The sequence below is a fragment of the Oryctolagus cuniculus genome, chromosome 13 (assembly GCF_051225735.1).
Source record: "Oryctolagus cuniculus isolate XC-2025 breed Fujian yellow rabbit chromosome 13, ASM5122573v1, whole genome shotgun sequence".
Classification (NCBI taxonomy): domain Eukaryota; kingdom Metazoa; phylum Chordata; class Mammalia; order Lagomorpha; family Leporidae; genus Oryctolagus; species Oryctolagus cuniculus.
The window spans coordinates 61,396,265-61,419,575 of NC_142879.1; the positions used below are offsets into that span (position 1 = coordinate 61,396,265).

The window sequence follows — 23,311 nt, forward strand, 5'->3', positions numbered from 1 at the left end:
AAACTTTAAAATTCTATACGCCAAAGTACACAATCACATAACAGATTGAATACACAAACCATGAAATGGGAAGAAACATTTATAAATCAAGTTTCTGACAAAGCATAAATAACCAGAATATATAAAGAACTTGTATAACTCAACACAACAAAAACACCAATAACCAGATTTTTTTCAAATGAGCAAAGGAGTTGAATAGATGTTTCTTGGAAGATGATGTACAAAGGACCAAGAAGTATATGAAAAATGCTCAATATCACTAATCATAAGAGAAATGCAATTCAAAGTCACGGTGAGCTGCCACCTCACACACCACACACAAGGATGACTTAAATAAAAAAAAATAAAATTAAGAAAATAGCCAGTGTTGGTGAAGATGTTGAGAAACTGAAACCCTTGTGCACTATCGAAAGGAATGCAAAATAGTACAACCACTATAGAAAGCAGTATAGCAGTTCCTCAAAGCAATTAAAAATAGAGCCATCATGTGATCCAACAATCCCACTTCTAGGAATATATACCGAAAGGACCTGAAAGCAAGGTCTCAAAGACAATTACACATTCACATCCATAGAAGTAGTATTCACAAAAGCCCAGTGGAGGAGGCAACCTAAATGCCTATTAGATGAATGGAGAAGTAAAATGTAATATAGCCACACAATAGAATATCATTCAGCCTTACAAAGGAAGGAAGTGCTGACACATGCTACAACATGGGGTGGGGTGAGAACCATCTTTTCCTAATTTGCACGCAGGTACATTTGGCCTAACCATAGCTGTGCAGGAATCATCAAACTCTTCTTCCATTTTAACAATTATACCCATCTCCCCCTCTATAATTTAGCTATAATTTTAGCCGCTTTTCAGTTGGTTAAAATGCCTACCTCATTACAGTTTGTTTCTGTTACATTCAGCCTAATTTATTTTCGATCTTTTTCTAATTTTTTCCTCACTGTTTCCTACTTGTAAACACAAAAAAGTCTGAGAGAGGAGGTTTCACTTTAGCCTCCATTTCACAGGCACTTTAACTAACGTGACAGATCCTGAAGAACTGTATGCATGACAGAGAAAGACTGAAAGGACACTGTTCTCTGAGTTGGGCAAGAACTTCCTGGTAGCAGAAATGAACTTGTAAATCTACATGATTAGGCAAGAAGACAACCATAAACACTCAGGGACCTTGTGACCCACATGTGATCTGTAGATCATCACCTTTTAATCTATGGAACAAATTTGTCAAAAAATTAAAAAAAAAAAAACTGTAAATAAAGTTACAGAAAGTTAGGTGTGGCCCAAGGCAGATGGTGATCTATCTGTTGGGAAAAGTTTTGTGGGACCCTTGAGGATGGGGCTTTAAGGAGAATGAATTGCATGGGGAAATCAATCAGGTAACTTAGGGGCCAGCGCTGTGGCTCACTTGGTTAATCCTCCGCCTGCAGTGCTGGCATCCCATATGGGCGCCAGACAGTGGAGGATGGCCCAAGTGCTTCGGTCCCTGCACCCGCATGGGAGACCAGGAGAAGCACCTGGCTCCTGGCTTCGGATTGGCGCAGCAACGGCCTTGGCGGCCATTTGGGGAGTGAACCAACGGAAGGAAGACCTTTCTCTCTGTCTCTCTCTCTCTCACTGTCTATAACTCTGTCAAATAAATTTTAAAAACATTTTTAAAAAATCAGGTAATTTAGTATAGGGGCTTGGAATTGAGACCACCAGTTCTCCCCACTTCTTATTCTGCCTTATCTATCATAGAAGACACAATATTTATTTATTTATTTATTTATTTCACTCATTTGCCATACTGACAGTGCAAATACAAATCTGGTCTAAATGTATAGACTCTCAAGCAACAATGTATAGCTTTCTTCATCCTCTATGCTGAGATGTAAAAGCTTAAGGGCCAAACAATACCAAATGTATAGGCTTCAAAAACCATCTAAGTTAGGGCATTCACTAGTTTTAGCTAACATACATCTGGAACACTGACAAGTGATCACTTACATAGAATAATGTGAAGTGAATTTTTTGAAAAATAAACTTTAGTGGAACACTCCTGAAGGATACACCAGAGGAATAGCCGGTTATCAGTTTAAGGTGTCAGCCAATTTGTTTCAGCCATGTTTGAGTCCATGTTCTAAACTCTAAAATTTACTTATCTTTCCCTAAGCTGAGCACTTCCTATCATGTCAGTATCTATGTTATGAAGAAGTAAAGGAGACTTAAGTGAAATGTTTTTATTTATCACAACTGCTGTATCAGTTATCTAGGACCTCAACAGCTTCATGAAGTCTGGGAAATGTTCACGCATAAGGTTATTGCCTTAGCTGACTTAAAACTGCCCCTTACAATGATACATATCAACCCTTAGTGAAGCCTTTTAAAAAAACAAATAGGTTGAAAAATGGGTTAAAGGTGGCAAATACAGCATCCACCTTTAGAGCTATCAACTCAGGAATTCTCTCAATTATGAAATTTTGCAGAGAAATCACTTTCTCAAAATCCAGGTGATGACAATACTCCTTATTCCAGATATGGCATTTTTTCATCATCACTGTCTTGTGAATCATCATCTGCTCCATCTACTTCTGGCAAATCTACATCCTCATCACCACCCATGTTGTTCATCATCTCAGAGAAACGATCAAAATTAGACATGTCTTCATCTGAATCATCTTCCCAGTCTTTCCAATTACTGAAGTCCACACTAAGCCAATTGAGCTTTGCCCTTTGTTTTGTTAACCTTGGCCATGACTGGCCAGATTCTCCTTTTCGTAAACAACATAAAATTGATCTGTCCGTTCTTTTGTGCTTGGAATCATTTGGATCAATACAATGAAAAAGGTCAATTTCATTTAAATGCTTAAAATGATCACGTCCTCCAAGACAACTGAATGTAAGTTTGGATTTTTCAAAATTTACATTCACATCTTTACTGTCTTCAACACAGAATTCAATGAAGACATAGTCCCTTCGATCATACCACTTTGCAGAAGCAGGCTGCATTGTGAACGGGGCAGGGGGTGGGCGGGCCTCGCTGGCGGCGGCGGTGGCTGGGGAGTCGACTTTCCTCCGGCGGCGACTCCGGCGTTTTCTGCCCGGTCGCGGCCTCTCCTTGCTGCTCTCAGGCGGCGGCGGCGACGGCGGCGGCGGCGGGCTCGACCTGGGTCCCCAGAATGCACCGCGCGGCGCGAGCGGCTCCTCCGGTCGGGGAGAAGAGGAAAGTGTAGGAAAAGGGGCGCGAGGACGGAGGAGGAACGTGCGTGCGTGCGTGCGAGCGAGGGGTGGTCACAACATTTATTAATGCAGCCATTTTTTAGTCAGAAGTACACTGAGAAATGTAATCATCACCCCAAACTGGAGCTATTCAACTTGCGGATATTGTCAAAACTCGGCCTGCCGTGGTTTGGTCCTGAGAGCTGCCCTACCTGGTTAAAAAATTCCCGACTCTGCCCCAACACAAGACCTTCATGGAGAAGAGGCCCTGGCCATAGGGAATCAGGAAGCCAAGCTGTTTCTGGTAACAGAGCCATTTATTTGTGGAGGATTTGGGGTGAAGTTGTAAGTTGAATTTAAATTTAGGCAGATAATGTATTAGATAATGTGTTAGTATTCTCATTGGCAGTTTTTTTTTTGTTTTTTTTTTTTTTTCCTTGAGTGGCAGAGAGACAGGGAGAGAGAGAAAGTGAGCTCCCATCCACTGGTTCACTCCCCAGATGCTCACAACATCCCGGCTGCAACCAGAATCCAGGAATGCCATCCCGGCCTCCCACATGGGTGGCAGGAACTCAACCACTTGAGCCATCACTACCCCTCCCAGGGTTTACATTGGCAGGAAGCAGAGCCAGGAGCAGAGCCAGGAGCAGAGCCAGGGATATAGGATGTGGGTGTCTGAACTAGCATCTTAACCACTGGATCAAATGCTCACCCCCTAGTATCTACTTTCAATGCTCAAATACAAGAAATGTCATCCCAATTTCATTTGGGAACACACAGCTTTAAAGGTAAGACACATACGTTTGAGGTCTTACCCCTATGGAAATGATTCGTGTTTAAAGGTATTTAGGTGAAAAGTATAACTTGGGATTTGTAAAGATTTCCTAATGTCTGTTTCTGCCAGAAAAGAAAGCTGAACAGCTCATAAAACGAGTCGAGGAATTCATCCTCTCTCCATAAATGGGTTTCATCCCAAGCTAGTGCATTGTGTGTTCCTGCTGTGCTCACATTCGTCACTTCTTTCTGGTTACATAGACACACTGACATGACCATCAGTGAATGTGTGTGTGTGCACAGCTAATTAACTAGTCCAAAAAATGCCAAGTCAACAGGGCACGTGTTTAGCTGTTTAGCCTTGTGGTTGACACCTACATCCTATATTGGAGTACCTGGGTACCTGAGCTCCTGACTCTAGCTTCCTCTAATGCAGGCCCTGGGAGGCAGTGGTGATGGCTCAAGTAATTGGGTTCCTGCCACCTATCTGCAAGACCTGGATTGAGTTCTCCGATCCTTGCTCAGCCCAGCCCAATCCAGGCCATTGTGGGCATTTGTGGAGTGAACCACATTTACTTCATAAGGCCGTGAGGACTAAATGAGTTAACACATGGAACTTATGTAAACACATACAGTAAATGCTGTCAAAGAACACTAGCTTTTATTACTTTTTAAATTCCAGAATTCTACAGCCCTTTTGGTTTGGACATGACTTAGTCCTGAAGAATCATATGGAATAATAGATAGGAAATATTTAAGTGCTTAGGTCTTAGAAGTACTCCCGAGTATCTACTATGATAACAGAAAGTCAAATTAATTACACTCTCAATTAACATTATCTAAGTCTTTCCTTGCGAAATAAAATAAGAGAGCAATACCTTCTGGGGTGGAGGAAGCAAGAACATGGCTTTTGACTCAAACTCAAAATGGGGGTTAAGACAGCTCTAGCAACAGATAAGAGACTCCCCAAGTAAAAAGAAGTCTTAGGTACTCCTGACATTGAACCATTCTAGATATTCTGCAAAAGTGTTTCTTCATCCCTGTGCCAGTTGCTCTATTTTGTAATACAGAGAATGCAAACACACACTTCATGAGTGTGTTTTGGAATTAGTTTATTATCTGACCATTTTATCATTAATGCACTCTCTATGGCGTTATTGACACATGGCTGTCTTTCAGATTTCCTGACTTGTGCAGAGCTCAGAAAAGTAGTCCTGCCTTCATTCCACCTGAAGTCCTTCCTTTCTGATCAAAGCATCTTCACTGCATTTGTAGGATTAGCTTTGAGGATTCCTTCAGTGACTCTTTGATCAAAGGCCTTAATAATTTTTAAAAAATGTATTATAAGTTTAGTATTTCCTAAAAGTATTCTGGGTTCAAATAAGTTGACATGCATCTTGAACCTTGCCTCTTTGTTAGCTGCTTGATCCAGCTCTTACATGGGGAGATGGGACTAAAAAGACTCACAACACTGGGTTGGGCTACCCTGGAAGGAGGCCATACTGTTCTCTGAAGTTGGGTACGCTGATTGGAAGATAGGGTCACATTGGACTAGTTCCCCCCCGAGGCTGGCACCATGCTTGCTCCCTAGCACTATTTGTTGAATGAATGAAGTTTTGGAAAACTCTCCAGCGAATCTGGGCATTCTCCCCCAACTGAAACCTTTTTAACAGATTATTTAAGTGCTAACCCGTAGTGAAACATCCTCTCCATAGTTAGCCTCTGGTTAAGAGCTAAGTTATCTTTACCAAGAACAGGTGAAACAACGTCCACGAGGTATTTTTCCGTTGAGTGGTGTGGAAAAGGACGTTTTCTTTTCATAAATCAAGAACCTGCACATAATTTTGCTCCTGGTTACCCAGAGTGTGTTTAACTGGGACTGAATTTTTAAATTGTTTCAAATTGAATTTTAAATAGTAATTAGGGTCTAGTGACACTATGGCTTGAGGAAAGCTATGATACACGTATGTTTCAGGGCAAGCATTTATATGTCTCTGGAAAGGGTTGGAAAGATCTCCTTCACTCACAAGGACAGTTGTTTCATTTGGATGGGGGTAGGAGAGTTCAGGGGAAGCAAATCAAGGTATTAAAGTGTGGTAGAAATGATGTGATTTTAATTTTGGATCATGCTGGCAGATGCATGAAAGATGAACTATGGTGGGGAGTACGCAGAACTGGGGACAGAGACCAATTACCTTAGTGGCAATAGTGCAGGCAAGAGAATATGAGGCCCTGGGGCTGGTGAGAGTGGCAGGGGCTGAGGGGGGTCCACAAGATTGTCAGTCCATGGATATGGTCACAAAGAGGAGGGCAAAAGCAAGCCCAAGTTCCCAGTTTCTTACTGAAATGCGTGCTCTTCACTGAATAGGTAATTTAGGGGGAAAGCAAGTATCAGGGAAGAAATGATGCCACTCTTTGAGATGGCTGAAGTGCTTGGGTCTTCTGTTCAATGGATACTTGCATATGTACATAGGCAACATAAAAGAGGGTCAAGGGTGCAAAATAAAGTAACAGTGGCCAGAGGAACTGAGTAACATGAGAAGGGCAGGCAAGGAAATATGCAAGATGAGGACCATCACAATTTAATGAGACAGGTGAGGAAGACAGGCCTACAAAGGAGTCCAGAAAGAGAAATCAGAGAGGCAGTGAAGAACCAGGAGAGAACAGAATCTCAGATGTCCAGGGAGTGATGCGTTGTTTTTGTTTTTATTGTTAAAAATTTATTATTATTATTTTTTTAGAGAGAGAGAGGGAGAGAAAACTCCCATCCACTGGCTCATTCCCCAAATGCCTATGTAAGCTGAGGCTGGGCCAGGCCAATGCTGGGAGCTGGAAACTCAACCCAGGTCTTCCACTATGGTGGCAGGAGTCCAAATGCTTGAGCCAGTACCTGCTGCCTTTCAGGGTGTGCATTAGCAGGAAGCAGGAAGCAGAAGTGGAGCGAGAACTCAAACCTAGTCACTCTGATAATGGGATGCAGGTGTTAACCAATGTCTTTACCACTAGGCTAAATGCCTTTGAGCCTTTCATTTTTAAAGACAGGAGGAAATGGAGTAGAAGGCAACAATTATCACAATTTAAATTTGTTTAAATTCATATTCCATTATGTCTGTGTGGCCCTGTAGAGAGTGAGATCTTCCATGTGCTGATTCACTCCCCAGATGCCCATAATAGTCAGGCCTAGATTAGGCTGAAGCTAGCCATCTGGAACTCAGTTCAGGTCTCCCATGGGGGTGGCAGGGACTCAAGTAGTTGAGCCATCACTTGCTGCCTCCCAAGCTCATTAGCCAGAAGCTGGATCAAAAGCAGAGTAGCCAAAGCTCTAACCAGACACTCCAAAATGGAATGTGGGCATCCCAAGTGATGGCTTAACTTGCTACACCCCAGTGCTTGTCCCCATTTTAATCATTTTAAGTCTGCACAGTCCATTAGCTTTTACCGTATTCACAAGTGTGCAGCCACTGCCACTATTTAATCTCATAAGCCCTGAAGATGAATGGAAGGGGAGGGACCTCATCAAAGTAAGTGAAAACTCCCACTATACCACACACTCTGGTAAGCAGTATCCTCACTTTGTACTTCCTATTTACAACATTTTTTTCCTCCTAAGGGCAACAAGGCTATAAAAGACAAGTTTTGCTTCATGGAGAGTTTCATTTATTTATTTATTAATTCAACTTCATTCATTCAGCATGTTCACCATCTCTTTTAGGCCAGGTCCTCAATTACTGCTGATGCTACAGTGATGAATAAGCGAGCAAAGCACTATCCATGGGGATCTGCAGCAACAACTACTAATTAGTTACTATTGCAGAGGTAAGAGAAATACAATGAAGTCGTGGGTCAAGTGCAATTTCTCTGAGAAAATAGTATTGAAAGTGAGTTTGGGGGCTGAGAGGGATTAGCTAGGGAAGTGTAGCTATGTGTGAATAAAGCTAGGGTGAGAGGGCCACATGAGTGTCCAGAGGGTAGAGAGAGCAGCACGTGGTAAAGACTTCAGTGGAAAGACAATGATGGCTGTGGGGATCCACAGTCCAGAGTGGCTGAAGCCTCAGGAGCTGTGGAAGAGTGGAGTAACACAGCAGCAGGTGGAGGAGGCAGGAGACAAGTTACACAGAGCTTTGTAGGCAGTGCTGGTGATTTGAGACTTAAAAAAAAACTTTAAGAGGCAGAGAGAAGGAGAAGTAGATAGATAGCTAGATAGATAGATAGAAATAAAGAGTGGTGTGTGTGTGTGTGTGTGTATCTGTATGTGTTCCCATCTGCTGGTTCATTTCCCAGAAGCTTGCAGTGTTTTGGACTAAGCTAGGTCAAAGCCAACAGCTGGGAACTCAATCTGAATCTCCTATGTGGGTGCCAGAAGCCATTTATTTGAACCATTATCTCGAAGGGTATGCATTAGCATGAAGCTGGAGTCAAGAGCTGGATCCAGGAATCAAACCCAGGTAATCCTGTTTGGGACAGGGGTATCTTAGCCATAGAGTAAACACAAGTTCCAATATTTGGGACTTTGTCTTCACAATAGAAATCCACTGAAAGGGTTAATGCTGAGGATGACAGGATCCACCAACTGTGCAGAGACCAGTTTGCAGGCCATTACAAGGTGAAAAAGGGTGGCTACTTGGGTTTGGATGGTGGTTTTGAGTTTGGAGAGGAAAGGAATTTATGACATTTTGGAGGTGGAATAGACAGGGAGGGAGAGGGACATCCTAAGGATGGCATGAGCAACCAGATGGGTAGTTGAGATAGGATACTCTGGGGAGAAACAAGTTTGGAACAAAAGATCATAGGTTCAGCTTGGAACAAGTTGGGTTGGAGGTACCTGTGAAACATCCAAGTTGGTACATCAGGTCAACAGTTACATAAGGATGTCTGACAGCTCAGAGGATAAGCCTGGGTCAGATATATAAAGGTAGGAGAGATGGAGAGTAACCATGAAATTGACCTGCACACAGAGATATCACAGCAATTGATATGCTTGACCAGACTGTTGATTGCCTGTCATTCCCCCTGGCTCAATGATTCTCAACTTTGTCCTTCCAGGACTTGTGTACCTCACTCTCTGCAGTCCTGTCTCTCCTTGTCTACATCAACTCCCCCAGGTCTATAGGCTCCTTGAGGGCAGGATGTCTTGTTTTGTGTCCTCAGGTCCAGGACACATTTTAGAAACCCACTAGGCGGGGGGGGGGGGGGGGGCACCATGGGTCACTTGGTTAATCCTCTGCCTGTGGTGCTGGCATCCCATATGGGTACCGGGTTCTAGTCCCAGTTTCTCTTCTTCCAGTCCAGCTCTCTGCTGTGGCCCGGGGGGCCAGTGGAGGATGGCCCAAGTGCTTTGGCCCTGCACCCACATGGGAGACGAGGAAGAAGCACCTGGCTCCTGGCTTTGGATCAGTGCAGTGCTGGCCATAGCAGCCATTTGGGGGGTGAACCAATGGAAGGAAGACCTTTCTCTCTGTCTCTCTATCACTAACTCTGCCTGTCAAAAAAAAAAAAAAAAAAAAAAAAGAAAAAGAAAAGAAACGAAACCTAGGTCCTCCGGTAACTGGTGACTGATGAATAGAACATGGAAGTTAAGAACTGTGTTGGAATCTACCTAACTGCACCAGCTAGAAATAGCAGTTGACATCAATCTTTAATTTTGTAGAACCCATTATTAAAGTTAAAAATCTTTCCTTATTTATAAGAAAAACATACAATTTTATAGGAAATCAAAGCAAACACAACTTACAAAGTATAGCACAAAGATAAAGACTCGTAGAGTGTCACAGAGACTCAGTGGTTCAGAAGCACTGCCCTCACTGGCTAAAGCTTCCAGGAAGCTTCTGAAGACACGCCTTAGAGGAAAACAGTCACTGGGCTGTCACGTGAAGCTGGAGAGCATGGTTCAGCTCAAGAATCATGAAAAGCTACCACTTCTATTTCTCAAAAGTTTGATCAACTCAATCATTTCGCTTTGCACACTCAACTGCTTTGATCGCTTCAACTGCAGAGCTGATTTCCAGGAGGCATCCGGAGCTAAGCACTGTCCCCAGATCTGGCGCCCCTGTAGCCATGAGAAGGAAAAGAACAGGCTCTTCTTCCAGTTGAGGTGGTGAGCACCCTTAGGTGCTGCGTCTTCCAGCTCTGAGGCTCCAGTAGGCCAAGCCATCTTGTCCATGATCACCTTTAAACTCAGGGGAAACAAGACTCACTTGCTCCCATCTGCTTACACCCAAGTGCACAGGGTTCACTTGGGGTCTGAATTCCCAAATAGGAAATCAGAGGCCAAATGAGACAGACCTTTCTCAGCCACTGCTTTGGCACGAGTTTAGATAGATGTGTTTCAGTTACAAGGAGAGAATAGTTTTCACATTATTAGGCCCAATGTGTCATTAAAGATGAAAGACATTTCACAAAACTGCTTCTGCGTGTGTAAGGAAAAAAGAAAAAAAAAAAAAAAGGAAGCAGATGAGAGCCTGTGGTGTGGAGGGGAAGGCTGTGAGCACAGACAGGAAATCTGGTTTGAGAAACAAGTGACTCTAAAACAAGCAACACAAAGCAACACATGGACCCAAAGGACAGGGGAATGATAAAACAAGCAGGACAGAAGTAGAAAAAATATCATAAGGAGGGTTGTCTTGGCTCAAAACTAAATGAAACATCTAAAATGGAATAGAAAGAGGAAATATGCTAGATTTTACTTGTTGATATTGTACTTAAAAGACCAGATGTGGGCCGGCGCTGCGGCTCACTAGGCTAATCCTCCGCCTTGCGGCGCCGGCACACCGGGTTCTAGTCCCGGTCGGGGCGCCAGATTCTGTCCCAGTTGCCCCTCTTCCAGGCCAGCCCTCTGCTGTGGCCAGGGAGTGCAGTGGACGATGGCCCAGGTGCTTGGGCCCTGCACCCCATGGGAGACCAGCAAAAGCACCTGGCTCCTGGCTCCTACCATTGGATCAGCACGGTGCGCCGGCCGCAGCGCGCCGGCCGCGGCAGCCATTGGAGGGTGAACCAATGGCAAAGGAAGACCTTTCTCTCTGTCTCTCTCTCTCACTGTCCACTCTGCCTGTCAAAAAAAAAAAAAAAAAAAAAAAAAAAAAGACCAGATGTGTGTATTAGATATTACCGAGGAAGGTGTAAGGCCAGTGCTTCAGCTCAGTGTTTGCCATGACTAAGGGAGATCAGATGCTAAATCAGGAGACCAAGTATCCACAAACCATTAGCCCTAACACTCTATGGTGGCAAAATCTGAATGTTTAAAAATAATTTCCAAGTTATGGAACTGTTATGTGACCTGACGGTTCACACACTTGGTCTGAATGACAGGGCAATGTAGAGATGGGAAAACCCAGGGGATCAGAACCCTATTCTCAATTATGCCAGCCTCATTCTGCTCTTACTCACCAGTTGGTAGAACAGCTGCACTCTTCCTGTGTCTTAGCAGGCTACATGTGAGGTCTACAGCATGCAACCACTTGTTGGTTTAGCCAGCAACCAAACCAGAAAGGATGTGGACAGACCTTATTCTCCAGCAGAGGGCAGTGCCACATATAAATTACTAAAAAAGGGAGAAAAAGGTAAGCAATGTCTGTTGTCTATTGCCACATATTTTTTGTTATTGATATTTAGTGCACAAAACAGGTGTTCATATCGCTTATCTTTTGAGTATTGGTGGGAATTGTTAGTGCAATTTAAGACTTAACAATTTAGAAATGTATACTTTTTTTTGACAGGCAGAGTGGATAGTGAGAGAGAGACAGACAGAGAGAAAGGTCTTCCTTTTTGCCGTTGGTTCACCCTCCAATGGCCACCACAGCTGGCATGCTGCGGCCGGTGCACCGCGCTGACCCGAAGGCAGAAGCCAGGTGCTTCTCCTGGTCTCCCATGGGGTGCAGGGCCCAAGCACTTGGGACATCCTCCACTGCACTCCCTGGCCACAGCAGAGAGCTGGCCTGGAAGAGGGGCAACCGGGACAGAATCCAGCGCCCCGACCGGGACTAGAACCCGGTGTGCCAGCGCCGCTAGGTGGAGGATTAGCCTATTGAGCCGCGGCGCCGGCCTGAAACGTATACTTTTAATCTTCCTTCCTCTTCCTTCCTTCCTTTTTTTTTTTTTTTTCCTTTTTTTTCAGATAAAGTTAGTGAGAGAGAGAGAGAGAGAGGGAGAGAGAAGGGTCTTCCTTCCATTGGTTCACCCCCCAAATGGCCGCTACGGCCAGCACTGCGCTGATCCGAAGCCAGGAGCCAGGTGCTTCTTCCTGGTCTCCCATGTGAGTGCTGGGCTCCAAGCACTTGGGCCATCCTCCACTGCCCTCCCGGGCCACAGCAGAGAGCTGGACTGGAAGAGGATCAGCCAGAACTAGAACCCGGTGCCCATATGGGATGCCGGCACCGCGAGTGGAGGATTAACCAAGTGAGTCATGGCGCTGGCCCCAGAAATGTATACTTTTAAATATGGTGTGCTTTATTTCCATCTTCCTGTACCTGTGTGTGTGTGAATGCAGCTCTGTTTCTCCTTCCCTTTTGTGTGACACTCTGCTACTAGAACCACACAGAATGCACATCACATACAGCTTCATCAGGAAACGTTATAGACGGGAGTTTTGTTTAAGAGAGTATATCCGGAAACTTAACTAATGAGGTTTTATTTCCTAATAGCAAAGAGACTTTATCATAAGCAGTTTAGTTTTACAGTATGACCAACTTAGCATGGACCCTTTCATACAGAATTATGAGGAAAGCTCCTTGGTGTTACCTAACTTAACTTTTAACAACTCTTTGATCGATTAATTTTAAATAATTTCCTTCTATCCCACTTTCACTTTGGTAAAGTATCAACATGTTTAAACTATTACAGTACTTATTTACTATAATTTAAGTAAAATTATTTTGGTTTATGATAGAACTGACGTATCTGTATTTCAGTTGAGAATTACTGTTTGATATTTCTGTATGTGACACAGATAAAAGTCATCTGACATTTAGTCAAAGTCTAGAGTCTGACTGAACTTTAATTTTAAAGATCATTTGGTTAAATTTCTCTCTGTTTATATACTCAAAAGAATGAAAAATTCTCATAAGGTAAATGCCAATCAATACAGATGTCCATATATGTAAATAACTGTGTAGTCAGATTAATATGGCAAGTTTATATCAACTCTCCTATTTAAAAAATAAAAAATCCTTTTCTGTCCTGGTACTTCCCCATGCAAATATAACAGGAAAGAAAAAGTGATAGCAAGTGCTGGCGCTGTGGTGCACTAGGTTAATCCTCTGCCTGTGGCGTGAGCATCCCATATGGGCACCAGTTCTAGTCCCAGTTGCTCCTCTTCCAGTCCAGCTCTCTGCTGTGGCCCGGGAGTGCAGTGGAGGATGGCCCAAGTGCTTGGGCCCTGCACCCGCATGGGAGACCAGGTTCTCCTGGCTTCAGATTGGCACAGCTCTGGCTGTTGCGGCCATTTAGGGAGTGAACCAATGGAAGGAAGACCTTTCTCTCTCCCTCTCTCTCTCCCTCTCTCTCTCTCCCTCTCTCTCTGTAACTCTACCTGTCAAATAAATAAGTAAAATCTTTAAAAAAAGAAAAAGAAGAAAGAAAAAGTGATAGTGGTGTTAAATAAGGTGGTGCAGGTGATTAGCAATCAGAACTCTGCGAATGCTGCCCATGGAGAGGAGTGGTTGGTTACCATGGTCAGTCTCATGGTTTTACTGCTATTCCTGAGTTAAAAGACCAAGGAGCCCATTAAACTCTGCCATTCTGATTTGTTTGAAAGTGGTGTCTTATTTGACACTTTAACTTTAAAGCTCTTAATTGGTTCTTTTTTTTCTTTATTTTTTTTTTTTTTCTCTTTGCAGCTATCAGAGCCCAGCCAGATCCATCCACAGAGCGCAGGCTGAGTGCTGCCAGCATCAATTTTTTTTTTTTTTTGACAGAGTTAGATACTGAGAAAGAGAGACAGAGAGAAAGGTCTTCCCTCCGTTGGTTCACCCCCTAAATGGCCGCCATGGCCAGAGCTACGCCAATCCAAAGCCAGGAGCCAGGTGCTTCCTCCTGGTCTCCCGGGCCACAGCAGAGAGCTGGACTGGAAGAGGAGCAGAACCCGGTGCCCATATGGGATGCCAGCGCCACAGGCGGAGGATTAGCCAAGTGAGCCATGGCGCCAGCCCGGTTCTTTTTTTTTTTAACTTTTATTTAATAAATATAAATTTTTAAAGTACAACTTTTGTATTACAGTGGCTTCCCCCCCATAACCACCCTCCCACCTGCAACCATCCCACCTCCCACTCCCTCTCCCATCCCATTCTTCATCAAGATATTCAATTATCTTTATATACAGAAGATCAATTTAGTATATACTAAGTAAAGATTTCAACAGTTTGCACCCACACAGAAACACAAAGTATAAAGTATAGTATAAAGTATAGAGATCCTACATGGGCAGTAAGTGCACAGTGACTCCTGTTGTTGATTTAACAATTGACACTCTTATTTATGACGTCAGTAATCACCTGAGGCTCTTGTCATGAGCTGCCAAGGCTATGGAAGCCTCTTGAGTTCGCCAACTCCCTTAATTGGTTCTTTTAAAGAATATATTTATTTATTTATTTGAAAGTCAGAGAGTTAAGGAGAAGGTGACCCACAAAGAGAATCTTCCATCCACTGGCTTACTCTCCAGCTAGCTGCAACGACCAGAGTTGGACCAAGCAGAAGTGAGGGGCCAGGAGCTTCATTCAAGTTGGCAGGAGCTCAAGCACTTGGGCTATTCTTCACTGCTTTTCCCAGGCCATTAGTGGGGAGCTGGATCAGAAGTGGAGCAGGTGGGACACGAACCCGTGCCTATATGGGATGTGGGTGTTGCGGGCAGTGGCTTTACCCACTATGCCACAATCCCAGCACAATTGGTTTTATTTTTTATTCTAGCATTGGGCAACGCTTCATTCTTTAAAATAGAGTAAGTGCTTCTTTGCTTGACATTTTTGGTCAAACTTGAGAGGTAAGTTCCACCAACACTTAGGAATAATAGCTATGTTCAAGATGTGTATGATGGTATATTCAGTTTAAAGTCTATTTTGAGTCTGGAAGTTTGAGGTTGGAATTTTCGAAATAGGCCCCCACAGAAGCAGTCCAAAGAGGAACCACATTCCACCAGAGCCAGATCACCAAAGGCTTTTACTTCAGAAATGTGTGAAATTGAACTTAGGTTCACCAAACCCAACCACCACACATTATAGTGCTTCCCCAAGGAATTTTTCATCTCATGTTCCAGACTTTGAATATTTGGGAATACTTAGCAATAATCAGGAATATTTCAAAAATTTAAATGTTGCTGCTGTAGTCCCATACAAGGGATCTTGAAGGCCACCTCCTTGGCTGCTGTTCAAAACCACTCAGTGTGGCCTTGCGGTTTTGAACAGAGCAAGGCTTCTGCAGAGCTGGGACCTGGGCGAAGAGCAGAAGTGGCTGTGGGCAGCTGGTGGGGGAGGGGATGGGTGCTGCCTCAGTCCACCCTTCCTCAGGACGCCCTTTCTTCCTGCAGCTCCTTTTCCATTTGTCAGCCTGAGGTGGGGAGAGTCTAGGAATGTGGCCAACCTTGCCCTCCTCCCTCCACGGGAATGATGGCTGCAGGGAAAGAGGGTGGTCCCCCCACCTGCTCTTCCTTCTTTTCAGTTTGGGGAGGTCAGAGACCCAGAGGTAGGAGGAAGAAGGAGCAGGTGGAGGAAAGGGAACAAAACGGGGTTTTCCCTCCCTCCTTCCTCCCTCTCTTCGTCATCGCCTCCATGGTGGTCACAGATGGTGCTGCCCTGTGTTGTGCTGAGGTCACAAGTCTGCCTGGGTGGAGATGGGGGAAGGAAGGGAACTTCTGAAGGCACCTGGCCAGACAGCAGTCAGTAAGACTTCTGTCAGTCTGGTTCCCACTCCTTACATCCCAGGGGTGGCAGGGGAAAAAGGATGCTGGCCACTGGCCTGCAGGGGTCTGGCATCACACAACTGGCCAAATAGTCACAATTTGCATTGCTACATTTCCCTCAAACGTCAAACGCCTTCTAACATTTTCCTACAATAAATTCAAGGACAAGTGAGGGCAGGTTGTAGCTTAGTGAGAGTGTGATCTGTCCAATTAAGTTCCTAGAAGACGAGAACTCCCCCTGACAAGTTCTGCACAGTGCCTGGAACCTGACTGACGGTGCATGTTTAACAGTTGCCACCATGAACATCAATTTGCTTAAGAATCTACTCTTTAAAATCTACATTTTAATTTGGCTGTTGCTTTCAATACATCTGGCAATAAACTGCACCTTTATTGACACATCACCCAAGGAAGTTGAACTGGGTGTGATTAATGCCGAACCAGAAGTGATGTGTAAACCTCTATAGTAGATTTTGGTAGTTTAGAGTTTACATTTGGTGGTAAAGTTGGCTTCATGTATTAGCAAACAATTATAGTTTAGAAAATAACTTTCTTTTGAGCTAATTCTCATTGTTCTGTTGCAATCAGTGTGAGTCATCATTTCTCCTTATTTTAATCAAGGCCTTATACAGAATCTCCAACTGCCTTAATTTTCTAACAGCTAAAGTCAAATAGTATTTTATGGAATTATCAGCCAAATCAAGGCTTTGCTTCTCTCTTCCCTTTTCCTAAAAGAACCTAGAAAATTTTGTCTCTCTAATTGAAGTAACACCTTGACAGTAGGGACTCTATTTTAGAGCACCGAAACTCCATCTTGAGAAAGCGTCCCCCACCATGAGACTATGGTCTAAAACTTGAGACAGTAACAGTACATTGCATCCCACCTGGCAGAACATAGAAACTCCCTAGCATGATTGCTGAAACTTAAAACGGATAGGCTGCACCTGCATTAATGTTAAGATTGTAATTTGTTTATTGTCAAGAATGTAATTGATATTAGTTCGCATAGGCCTTAGGTCAGCTTGACCCTAGTAACCATGTATTCCCCTTCCCCTTGTGTTTTTGCCTTTATAAACCCTGTTGCTTTGAGTTTTGGGGTCGAGAGTTCTTTACGGCGTGAGCATGCTCTCCATTGCCGCAATGAAGGACTCCAAAGTTTATCAGTGTGTGGCACTCCTCTGTCAGCACTCGCTCAGGCACAACATAATAACAAACTCTCCTATCCCCACATTCTCTCTCCCCAGAAAACTATCAGATAAGAATATTAGATATTCTCTGAACAAATTTTTCTTTTGGTTTAAAATCCTTTAAAATTTGTATTTCAATGAATACCTTCCCTCCCAGTATCAACATTAAGACACCCCTATCCCAATCTTGGCAAGGCTGCTGGGTGTTGCTATAGAGTCCTGTAGTATCTGGGATAGTATGTGCTAGAAGCAGTGGGCCAGGTGATTTTTATTTATTGGTTAACTGGGTTTCAGGGTTGAAATACTTAAAGTTAACAATTAAATATAAAAAGGATGAGTAACAAAAGGGCATTTCAGGTACTCTGTCAAATACCATTCCCATGGCCCTTACTGACCTACTAACTCCTGAATCTGTCCTCTAAGAAACCATTGCCTTTTGTATTTCTTTTAAAGGTATTTGAGCAAATGATATTGTTGCTGCTTCATAGATTATAAGAGTTTTTTTGGGATAAAAAAAGTGGTACATACCATTCTGTATGGTAATGCCACATAACGCCAGCATCCTGTTGAATTTACCTAAATACTTTACAACAAAAAAGTAACAGGCCAACAAAATAGGTAACTTTTCTTTGTTTTCTTCAGTGGGAAAGCCATTGATCACTATGGACCTTATGTGTGATGATGAATATATGTTTGGAGCCATCAACAATCTCAGTTCCTGATGAAATCTTCAGCAGTATTTAAGGGAGATAATACTTTTATTTTCATCATCATATGAATCCATTTTGACTGTAGGCTTTGGCTGCTACAGGAACTTAAAAACTTCTTTCCCAACTCCAGATTCAAATATTAAATTAAAACAGATGTGCAAAAACCAAGAAACAAATATCCACCACCAAAACAAAATCTACCCCTCCACAAAATCACCAGCTTTGGGGAAAACTAATGTCCACAGTTTCATATCATTATTCTACACTCCAAAAAGGACAGATTCACATTCCTCTTTGACCTGTGGTTGTTTCAAAGTCCAGAGAGGCCAATGAAGGAAGAAGAGGGATCTAGAAGTGCCTGGAGTAGTCTCCACGCTCCCGCTTGGGCCATTCCTCTTCTACCCACCTGCGCAGAACCTTCTCCACGTCGGCCCTGTGGTAGAGCCTGCAGAGCTCCATCAGCTGGCCCACCGTCCTCTGACTATTCCGGAGCAAGAACTCCAAGGTGGGGCTCTGTGGCCTCTGTTCCAGGAAACACAATTCATCATAGGGCATGCCCCATTTGCTTGCAAAATTCCTCCAGTTTTTTACTGTTGGGTGACATGGATCCAGCTTTATCCTGATCACATCTAGTAAGTCCTGATCATTGAGCAAGTCACTTATGGTGGGAGCCCGAAGTGAGCAGGAGGAACAAGTACAGTTTTCATGACAGGGCTTGTCCTTGCTGACATCTGCAGGAAGAAACAATACAGCCCACATGTCAACAAGAGGCCTAATAAATGCATTCATTTCTGATGCCCTTGATTTTCCAGCCAAATTGTCAGTAATATGAGTCTAACAGCATAACCTTGTAGAGGAATCACTCAGAACAGACATATAATGTGTTATTCTTCATAGCTCAAAATGAGTTGCTTTGTAATAGGATTTTTTAAGGCCAGTTCTTCTTTTTTCTGTTGGTTCACCCTTCAGTGGCCGCTGCGGCCGGCGCACCGCGCTGATCCGAAGGCAGGAGCCAGGTGCTTCTCCTGGTCTCCCATGCGGGTGCAGGGCCGGAGCACCTGGGCCATCCTCCACTGCACTCCCGGGCCACAGCAGAGAGCTGGCCTGGAAGAGGAGCAACCGGGACAGAATCCAGCGCCCTGACCCAGACTAGAACCTGGTGTGCCGGCGCCGCAGGTGGAGGATTAGCCTAGTGAGCGGTGGCGCTGGCCAACTGTGTCTTACAGCATGCAATGGCTAGAATGAGGGCTTTGAGCAATAGAGCTCTAACAGGGCCTCCAAGGAAGGGAGCCGTCTCTGTGAGCAGATCACCAGATGTGCTCTAGATGGGGCCAGACTCTGTAGAGCCCACAAATAGCTCACAAAGGCATCCTCAACCCTTGCCCCTTCCAAGTTACCAGTCAGCTCTGATAGCTTTTATGTTGTTTATTTATTTTTACTAGAAAGGCAGAGCAACATTCACAAATACACACACACATAGAAACAGACAGTTATCTTCCATGCACTGGCTCACTCCCCGAATGCTTGCAACAGCCAGAGCTGGGCCAGGCCAAACCCAGGAGCCAGGAACTCCACCTGGGTCTTCCATATGAAAGGCAAGAACCTAAGAACTTGGGCCATCATCTTCTGCTTTCCTGGCACATTAGCAGGAAGCAGCGAAGCCAGGACTCAAAACGGCACTCTGCTATGTGACACAGGCATCCCAAGCAGGGGCTTAACTTACTGCATCACAACACTTACCTCCTGACAGCTTTTTAATACCAGACACAATGTGTTAGGGTGTAAAGGATTGTACAATTCTTTAAAAGGTCCTTAAAAAAAAAAAACCCAAAACTGGAATATCCATGCCATATGCATATTTGAAAAGGAGTGATAATTGATAGTGCCAGAAGACTTACTTTTAAAATTTATGGCCATGTTATCATCCCTATGCCTTTATCTGTGTTTTCTTCACCCTTGGGCTCCCTTTGAAGTGGAGCCAACAGCCTGGGGTATGTGCAGTGAGATGAAACAGTTAGAGGACAGCAGCAGGCTTCTGAGCTGTGCCTCACCAGGGTGAGCACACTCCTTCCCGGGAGGGAGGGCAGTCTCTGACACCCAGTCATCTTTAGCCTCATTTTACTACTTGGAGGTATGTTAGTAGAAGGATGAAGTTAGTAGGTAAGAGGTGCTGGCAAGTCATTTAAAATACAGTATTATGCAGCATCTATACAACATGGTAAATTAAGCAGTTCAAATTCTGCAACCATGCTGAATCTCATGTATCTTCTAAATTTGGATTTTAAAAAATATTATTTATTTGAAAAGCAGAGAGGAAGAGAGGGAAAGAAGGAGGGGAGGAGAGAAGAAGGGGGAAAGAGAAAGAGAGAGAGAAAGAGAGAAGGTGGGGGAGGGAGAGATCTCCCATATACTAGTTCACTTTCCAAATGCCCACTACAGTTAGGGCTGAGCCAGGCCAAATCAAGGAGCAGAGAACTCAGTCCAGGTTTCCCACATGAGGGAGAGGACCAAGTAAATTATCCATCACCTGATGCCTCCCAGGGTGTGCATTTGTAGGAAGCTGGAATCAGGAATGGAATGGGGCCTTGAGCCAAGGCACTCTGATATGGGATGTGAACTTTCCAACCAGTAGCTTAATCACTAGGCCAAATGCCTCCCCTTGATTTTGGATTTTAACAGCCAAAGAGATCACTGGCTTGGAAAATTCCAGGGAAAGTTATGATGACCTTCATTATAGATGACATTACATTGAGTCATGGCCTTTTCAGTTAAGGAAAATAAAGAATTTGGCCAGAGGCCAGCACAATGGGTTAAGCTGCTGCTTGTGATGCCAGCATCCAGTATGAGCACTGGTTAGAGTCCAGGCTGCTCCATTTCCAATCCAGCTCCTGGATAATGTACTTGGGATAGCAGCAGAGGATGCCCCAAGTACCTGGAACCTTGCCACCTACATGAGAGACCCAGATAGAGTTCCAGGCTCTTTGCTTTGGCCTGGCCCAGGCCTGGCCACTGCAGCTATTTGGGGGTTTGAACCAGCAGATGGAAGATCTCTCTTTCTCTGTCTCTCGCTCTCTCTCTGTTAACTTTGCATTTCAAATAAATAAATACATAAATCTTAAAAAACAAGAATTTGACCAGAGGGAGTCACTTTGGTTATGCTAAATTTGCGAACCAGCAATTCTGAGGCTTGGATAAATGAAATGGTAACAAAGTAAGAGCTGTAAAAATTGTGTTCATCCTCTTTGACTTATAAATGTGACTTATGGGAGTCTAACCTAAAGAGGTAACCCAGAATATATATCTATGTGACCACTTTTAGTGCAGCATTATTTATATTATCATTTTAAAAATCAGATGTTGGGGCTGGCGCTGTGGCATAGCGGGTAAAGCCACCACTGCCTACAGTGCTGGCATCCTATATGGGCACCGGTTTGAGTCCCAGCTGCTCCACTTCTGATTCAGCTCTCTGCTATGGCCTGGGAAAGCAGTAGAGGATGGCCCAAGTCACTGGGCCCCTGCACCTGCACAGGAGACTCAGAAGAAGCTCTTGGATCCTGGCTTCAGATCGGGCCAGCATGGGCCTTTGAGGCCACTTGGGGAGTGAACCAGTGGATGGAAGACCTCTCTCTCTCTACCTCTGCCTCTAACTCTGCCTTTCAAATAAATAAATAAATCTTTAAAAAATTAGATGTCTAGAATAAGGAGACTAGTAAAATAAATTAGTATATTAGTTCATGAAATATTAGACTACAGAGCAGCCTAGAAAATGGCTATATGTGAAAAATATAAGATATAAAGATTATATGTATTCTGTGGTTAGAACTATGTGAAAACTCAGGTTGATTTTACCATGGAATGAAATGTGCAAAAATAATAACTTTTGTGTTAATATAGTATGATTATGTTTCTATTTTCCAAACTTTCTCTTCTAGTGTTACGTTTCTGTGACAATTAAAACAGATTACATTACAAATGTCTTGTTTAGCTTAGCATAGAGAAGACTTTTCAGTGGAGCAGTCAATCTCTGTGCCAAGCTATGGTCACACCTTTGAGAGTCTCCCTGCCTCCCCCTATGATTTGCATCACTAAATAATCTTCTTTCTTTCTTCTCATCTCAGCTACCCATCTTTACTGATTCTCTCCCCTTTGTCTGCCAATATGTACACCTGTCCTCTATCCTAAAACATAAGAACAACTGTAAACTACCTTCTTGTAGTTTAATAACATTCAGAAGCCATTTTATCTTTTTCTTCTTTTATTCACTATTTTTTAAATTTTTTTTCATTTTTAAAATTTTTATTTTATTTTTTTGACAGGCAGAGTGGACAGTGAGAGAGAGAGACAGAGAGAAAGGTCTTCCTTTTCTGTTGGTTCACCCCCCAATGGCTGCTGTGGCCGGCGCACCGCGCTGATTCAAAGCCAGGAGCCAGGTGCTTCTCCTGTAGGACCCAAGGACTTGGGCCATCCTCCACTGCACTCCCGGGCCACAGCAGAGAGCTGGACAGGAAGAGGAGTGTCCGGGACAGAATCCAGTACCCCAACCGGGACTAGAACCCGGTGTGCCGGTGCCGCAGGCGGAGGATTAGCCTAGTGAGCCGTGGCGCCGGCCTCTTTTATTCACTATTAAACTTCTAGAATGAGAATTCAAAACCTGCTGCCTCCAATGCTCCAGCACATTCTTCTTCAGCATCTTCTTTGCCTTTGAGCAACATCTGACCCTGCCTAGTTCCCACCAAACCTCATGGAGACTGGACCTGGTTCCCTATACCCCAAATACTTGCCTGAGTCCAGTTATGACTGAGCAGAAAAATCCACAACAGGGAAGCAGATCCCCACCTGCCTTAGCAGACCACCTGGACTCCTGTTGCTGCTAATATTACCCCAGGATCTGGCTGCCTCTGGAGCCAGTCCAAGACTTCTCTGCCCCTTTGGATACTGAATACTACACTGCAAGCTACGTCCTCCCTGAGGGTTTCTTCTAATAGCCAAGCACTTTCAGGTCTTGGCCACGTCCATGCCCTTGTCTGCTTGGTGTGCTGAGATCCCAGCCCTGTCTCATAGCCACGTCCTTGGGAATGAAAGGGAGTGCTGTAGTTCTGTTCTTGGCCTTCAGGTTTCCCCTTCCACATTTTCTCCATTTGGTGATCTCCTTCACTCCAACAACTCTCTATATGGTTCTTCCACTTAGAATGCAGGGGCCTTTCTTTTTGCCTGTGCAGGACTTGGCACAGCCCTTGTCACACAGTAAATGCTTTATCAATGTTTACTGAATGAATAAATGAATGCATGAGTGAATAAATAAATCATTAGCCCATCAGCTCTTCTGGGCTCCATAACTATTGGGAGCCCCTCTTTTTAAAAGATTTAATTAATCCAGTTGAGGCAGAGAGACATATATGCAGAGAGATAGAGGGAGAAAGAATTAGACATACAGATATAGTTCCCAATCACTGTTCACTCTCTAAATGCCCACAATAGTTGCTGCTGGGCTGGATCAATGGGAGCCAGAAACTCAATCAAGAGCTTCCCTGTGGGAGGCAGGAACA

At 43.9% G+C, this 23,311-nt stretch overlaps 1 protein-coding gene, 1 long non-coding RNA gene and 1 pseudogene across 7 annotated transcripts in view; 1 reads left to right on the plus strand and 2 right to left on the minus strand.

The window, feature by feature from the left end:
• LOC103350914 (uncharacterized) overlaps positions 1-23,311 on the plus strand; it is a 71,626-nt gene that overhangs the window by 13,919 nt on the left and 34,396 nt on the right. The window contains exon 2 of one of the 2 annotated variants that reach the window (XR_518760.5): positions 7,697-7,800. The exons of the other annotated variant lie outside the window; for it this stretch is intronic. This is a non-coding gene — a long non-coding RNA (uncharacterized LOC103350914). The remainder of the gene's footprint in view (positions 1-7,696; positions 7,801-23,311) is intronic. 2 annotated transcript variants of the gene reach the window in all.
• On the minus strand, positions 1,759-3,000 carry LOC100348008 (prostaglandin E synthase 3 pseudogene; annotated as a pseudogene). The gene has a single exon (XR_016219034.1). The product of XR_016219034.1 is annotated as a prostaglandin E synthase 3 pseudogene (transcript).
• EDARADD (EDAR associated via death domain) overlaps positions 17,795-23,311 on the minus strand; it is an 86,989-nt gene continuing 81,472 nt past the window's right edge. For all 4 annotated transcript variants that reach the window (XM_017347712.4, XM_051820774.3, XM_089311646.1 and 1 more), the window contains one exon: positions 17,795-18,496. In XM_017347712.4, the coding sequence (XP_017203201.1) occupies positions 18,114-18,496 (383 nt within the window). In that variant the 3' untranslated portion in view covers positions 17,795-18,113. The remainder of the gene's footprint in view (positions 18,497-23,311) is intronic.